We start from the raw sequence: 5,828 nt of genomic DNA, 5'->3' as shown, positions 1-5,828 counted from the left end.
TCCGGTGGGAAAATGTGGCCGGAGACGGCGGGTGAGTCAGGTTCCCGCTTTTATCTTCCGTCTCCTCGAAACCCTGCAGAATCGCGTCGTTGGTCAGGTAAGTTCAATCGCGCAGTGCATGCTCTGGGTTGCGTGAGGCTTCCCTGCCCGATAGTGGAGGGATTTTGGAGGAGTGGGCTCCCCAACTGTTCTTGGTGATGTGGCTGAGAGTTTTCGCAGTGGGCCCTAAGTATAGACCGAGCCCTGGGGCAGAGAGCTCCGTCCTCACCCTAGTAGCGGCCCACGCCGGACACAGTGCGACCGCTCGGGACACACAGCGGAGCTGGACTCAGTTGGGAAACTTGTCTTGGTTACATACTCGTTACCACAAGGTGAGCCTCAAACTTTCGCGGGACCCGCCCACGCTCGGACCTCAGCGAAGGTAAAAGCAGCTGCGCAGCGAAGTGTAGACCGCGGCCAAGAGGCAGCTGCCCCACCTCCAGGACCCCGCCCCGCCGGAGACCCCGCCTCCGTTACCGGTCCCGCCCCCCGAGCCCCTCCCCGAGCCGGAGAGTCTGGCGGGCAGGACCAGGCTGGTGGACGCGCGGTCTGGGGCTTAGGCCATGCCTGGCGGGGCCCAGAAGACTGCCCCGCACTCGGCGTGGCCCCGGTAGGCTCCTCACGGACCTGGCCATGCCGCTGGCGGTGCAGGATGGATTGTACGTGGCGCTGGAGCTGGCCATCGCCGTGCTGTCGGTGGCGGGCAACGTGCTGGTGTGCGCCGCGGTGGGTACGTCGAGTGCGCTGCAGACACCCACCAACTACTTCCTGGTGTCCTTGGCGGCGGCCGACGTGGCCGTGGGACTGTTCGCTATCCCCTTTGCCATCACCATCAGCTTGGGCTTCTGCACTGACTTTTATAGCTGCCTTTTCCTCGCCTGTTTCGTGCTAGTGCTCACGCAGAGCTCCATCTTTAGCCTCCTGGCCGTGGCTGTCGACAGGTACCTGGCCATCTGCGTCCCGCTCAGGTGAGACGCGCGGCGCCCCGGACTCTAGGGCTCCGTGGAAGACCGGAAAAGAACCGCTCTCTCCAGGCACAAGTTCTCAGACAGGCAGGCTGGGGCGCGCGGGGCGCTCGGAGCTCAGCTCTCAGGCTGGGAGGCGTCAGCCACCCCCTGAGACACGTGTACCCTTATGCTGGGAGCCTCACCAGTTCCCCGGATAAGTACACGGACCGACTCTGCGACTTTAGGGCGTCCTGGGTGCGTGCGTCCCTCTAAAGAGGTCAGCAGAGGGACTGACCAACCCTAGGAATGCCGGAGAGTGCGGTCCCCGGTGCGCCCGTCGAGGCTCGGGGGAAAGCATTGCTCCAGCAGTCGGGTGCCCCCCACCCTCCACTCAGGCGCTGGAGGTTTGACGACCCTGCCGGTAAGGCAGAGGTTCAGACCCCAGGCAATTTTGGACCCTGGGACAGTCTCCTCCCTACTTAGCTGCAGAATCTGCCAGACCAATCAGGAGAAGATGCTGGTTAACTTTGGGGGAAGTCACAGACTTTTGTCCCTGCATGCTTAATGGTGACTCAGATCACCTTTATATAGTTTTAAAAATTAAAAGTGCAAACTGGTTCTCCAAAGAGGCGGACAGTCTTAGAGCCGCATTGCTGTTATGTAACCCTGTTTGTCCCATGAACTAGTGATCAACCTGTATGGGCCGTCTCCACTCTGTCCCAACAAGCTGGGAAGTGTCACCGAGATCTTGGCAAACTGTAGAAAGGTTACCTGGGGATGTTGTCAGTCCTCAGAGCCCCGGGGTGTAGCAGAGGAATTCAGTTTAGCGCATGTGTATCAGGGGATCAGCATTTCGTTATAGTTATTATCTTTGGTGCCTGGGTCCCTTTGGTGTTTCTGAGTTGGGTGAGCTTGCGAGCTCTGTGGATTTGAAACTGAGACAGGGAAACAGAGCCACAAGTGGTTAGTAGGTGCTATTGTATTGGTCATAGGGTTTCTTAGCTGTAATATTTATGGAAGAAGATAGCCAGGTCTTTCTCCCATGGAGCTGGGTGTATTTGAACTACCATCCTTCAGATTAGCAGTCAAGTGTTTAATCTTTGCATCACCATGGCTCCTTAGAGCCAGAGGAATCAGAAGGAAAGGAAGAAACTCATTTATTGAGCGTTAACTATGTACCAGGCAGTTTATATTAAATTTAAATACTTTTAATTTTTTTTCTTAAATGATTTATTATGAATTATGTGACAGTTTACATGGGAGAACATTAGTTTTACATTCATTCTATCGAATATTGTCTCATTGCCATGGTTACAATCCCCTCCATGCAATCCTTCCCCCGTACCCCCAGCTCTTCAGCACACACTCGCTCTCCCTCTAGGGATCTAAAGTCTCCAGCTGCTCCATCGCTCTAAGTCATCATCTCTGGCTCCATTTCAGGCATCACTGCTTCTCTGGGTAGGGTCCCGCTCTCTGCTCTTCTCCCTTGATGGTCCTAGGGACCTCTGCTCCCAGACTGAAAAGTCAATCACTCCCCTCCTTGCTATAAAACATCTGCCTTTACATTTCCAACCCTCACAGTCAGTCCTGATAACAATTATTCACTATTGTATCACAAGAGACCCTCTGCATTTCATCAGGCCTGCCTAGTCAGATTGAATACTACTCACTGGAGATTCTACCTTCCTCCAGGTCTTCTCTATCTAGGTTCCCTCTTGAAAGCTTGTAAGCCAGTCACTTCTTGCCTTTGTAGCCCCCCACCCCCCATTTTAGGTAGCCATTGTCCAAGTTGCCCATCCCTGTCTACTCTGTGTGTGGAGGGGGTGGGAATGATTCTTGCTGTAAGGACCTGTTCCCTCTTTTGAGCTACTGCTTCCGTGGGTGTAGGTAATACTTTTAATTCTTGAAATAATTCTAGAGGATATTTTGGAGTTAGAGGGTGGTGGCTAAGAGAGATTAGAGTCTTGTTCAGGATGGTGCATCTGGAATGAGAGTCAGAACTAGAACTTGAACTCAGAGCTGGCTCAAAGCTGGTACTGTATTTCTACCATGTTACAGGCTATGTTGCAGTGCTGTGAACGGCACCAGTGTTTGGGAAACGGGCAGCAGGCATATTGTTATTTCTGTAAGAGGGTTCTGCCTGTCGTAAACTGTGCTGGTAAGGAAAATATGTTTGTGGGAATTGACTGGGGGAATGCCCTCAGAATCCTTTTTAGTAGGTTGACGGGTTGAGCCTCGTCTCAGTGGGCCTGGACCTCTTGCTTAGCCAGGCTGTGAGCTTGTTCAGGGCAGCTGGGTTATTCTACCGTGCTGCTCCTCAGGGTCTCTGACTGGGATGCCTCCAATCAGGTGTGAGAAAGGCCAGGGAGTTCAAATTTCAAGGCTTGAGAGTGCACAGCACACTTTTTCTCTCATTTGTGAGTCCCTTTTGGTTTTTATATGGGTTACTCGATGGTCTTTTGGACTTTCTCCTGGACAGCAGGGCAGTCACACTCCCTGGACTGAGCTGCCCATCAGATGGGAGCTGGAACTTGTCCAGAGAGACTCAGCTTACCCGGGAATCAGCTCAACCCGTCAACCTGTGCCACACTGAGGCAGGAAGATTCGTAAAAGTTTAAATCTGCTAGTTCTTGCCCTGATCTTAAAACCCTGGAGGTGTGTGGGGGTATATTAAGGAGAAAGAAATGTGACTCACAGGCCTTTGCATTTGTGCTAAGCTGGAAGGTCAGGTGTAGATGTAGGGAAGGAACCCCCCAGGAAGCTCCCCAGATCCAGCTCTCCTAACCAGCTCCAATGCCCGGAGGTTAGGAAGAGGTACAGCCTCCAACTCCTGTCCTGGGAAGGTAAGATCTCCTGACCTGTACCTAGCACCAGTCCTCACACAAGGGGTTGGAGAGGTGTGCCTAAGTTTCCTTGGCTTTGGCTTCCCTAAGCCCTCCTGCAGTTGGGTGCCTGGGACGAGTTTTCTTTCATCAGCTGTTTCTTGTATTTTCACCTGTGAGCAGGCTAAAAACACAGATTACAGGGCCCCATTTAGCCCTGGTGTGGCGCTGTGGGTTAATGCGCCAGACTGCAAAGCCATTTGAACTGCAAGGTCAGTGGTTCAAGCTCACCAGCTGCTCCTTGGAAACCCTATACAGGGTCACTATGGGTCGGGATCAACTCGAGGGCACTTAACATCAGCCTCTAGGGGGTGAGAAGCAGATGGGATTCCAGTATCTCTATCTTTTTAACCAGGGGATTCTGTTCCCACCAGAACTTGAGAACTCTCCTAGAGTCCAGGAGGCTTGAGACGTCCCCCTTATTTAATTGATTTGAGTTGGTGTCAGGGGCCCAGACCTCTCTGACTTGCTTTCCAGGTCCTCCTTAGGATAAAGCAGCTCCAGGTGGCCAGTAAAGTCTCCTGCAGGGAAGGAAGTGTTACTCTTATAAAGCCAAACATTAACCAGGGTGGGGAACAGGGAATGAGAGCCAGAAGCACCTTTTATCTGGGTATTTACCTTGGACTGGCCCGTGGTTCCAGCTGGGCGTAGAGGGCATTAGTGCCACAAGGCTCCAGGTGTGTGGCTTGCATGGTCAGCTGTGAACTCCACCCAAGTCCTCAAACACTATAACCTTCACCTGTTACAAAGCTGACAAAATGCTTGCTAATTGAGGAAGATTAGAGTATATGTTACAGAAGGAAAGGGGGACCCAATTAGGCACAACAATGACATTTTGGCTACACTTGAAAACAAAGAGTGTCTGCTCACATCTAACACTTCCTCCCTCTAGAATTTCTCATATGGTACCCATTGCGCCTAGTTTGGGTCCACAGTTCCTGACACTTGAAGATGTTAACCCTGGCTAGAGGGTCCAGCTGCCAGAGGTGCTATTGGATGTAGGAGGAAAGGGAGATGTAGATGCAAACAGGAGAACTTGGAGCACAGGTTTCTGGGTTGTTGCGGTGGGGTGGGGTTAGATGAGGGTGTGCATGCCACAGGGCAGGAGTCTGTCCTTGCCCACCTCTACTCCCTGGCTCTCATTTTACACTGAGAATATTACCTTATATGACAAAAGACTGAATATTACCTTATATGACTCTTGAGAAGAGGAATTTATCTCAGCTTATCTGTGTGGGGCCTATATGCATTCACATATAGTCTTATGAGATAGACATAAAGAGGGGAAGGCGACGTCAGGACAAACACAGAGGCTGAAGTGATGTGGCCATAAGCCAAGCAAGCTGCAACCACCAGAAGCTAGAAAAGGCATGGAAAGGAGTCTCCCCTAGAGCCATGGTAGAGAGAGAGAGTCTCCAGAACTCGGAAGGAACAAATTTCTGTGAAGTGTGGTAGTGTGTGACCGCAGTCACAGGAAACTCACATTCACATCAATACTGGAATAATCTTTGCTACATACCTTGGTCTCACACCCTCCTCCACTATTGGTCCATCATAGTAACCTTCTCCAACAAATCATCTAGTCTCACCGCCTCCACTTCTGTTGTTACCACTATGCCGCTGAAACTGCACCGATCGGTGCCTTCCTTTCGGCTAAATCTAGTGGTCACTTCTTGGACCTCATTGCACAGGTCCTCACAGCAGTTGTAAGCTAGCCCATCAGGATGAACCGACGTGGAGTTCCCCACCTTCTTCTTCCTTCTCCCTTATAGCTGCCAGGGAGAATATTTTAAAACAAGTTAGATCTTAAAATTTCCTTGCTTAAAACCCCCTCCACTTGTACCTGGTATTGTTTTTAGGTGACCTTTTGCAACAGACTGAAACCTTGCCCAGTTTTGCACCATCCAGATAGTTGTTACTATGTTTGAGCCTATTCTTTTTTTTTTTAATTTAAGGTTTT

The 5,828-nt window shown here is 51.3% G+C and overlaps 1 protein-coding gene across 1 annotated transcript in view; it reads left to right on the top strand.

The window, feature by feature from the left end:
• Positions 1-672: 672 nt before the first annotated feature.
• The window catches only part of ADORA2B (adenosine A2b receptor), a 48,427-nt gene continuing 43,271 nt past the window's right edge, over positions 673-5,828 (top strand). The window contains exon 1 of the mRNA XM_006875908.1: positions 673-1,007. Coding sequence (XP_006875970.1) covers positions 673-1,007 — 335 coding nt within the window. The remainder of the gene's footprint in view (positions 1,008-5,828) is intronic.

The sequence above is a fragment of the Chrysochloris asiatica genome, unplaced genomic scaffold (assembly GCF_000296735.1).
Source record: "Chrysochloris asiatica unplaced genomic scaffold, ChrAsi1.0 scaffold00346, whole genome shotgun sequence".
Classification (NCBI taxonomy): domain Eukaryota; kingdom Metazoa; phylum Chordata; class Mammalia; order Afrosoricida; family Chrysochloridae; genus Chrysochloris; species Chrysochloris asiatica.
The sequence above is the reverse complement of the archived record's forward strand: the minus strand, read 5'-3'. Positions and strand labels throughout refer to the sequence as shown.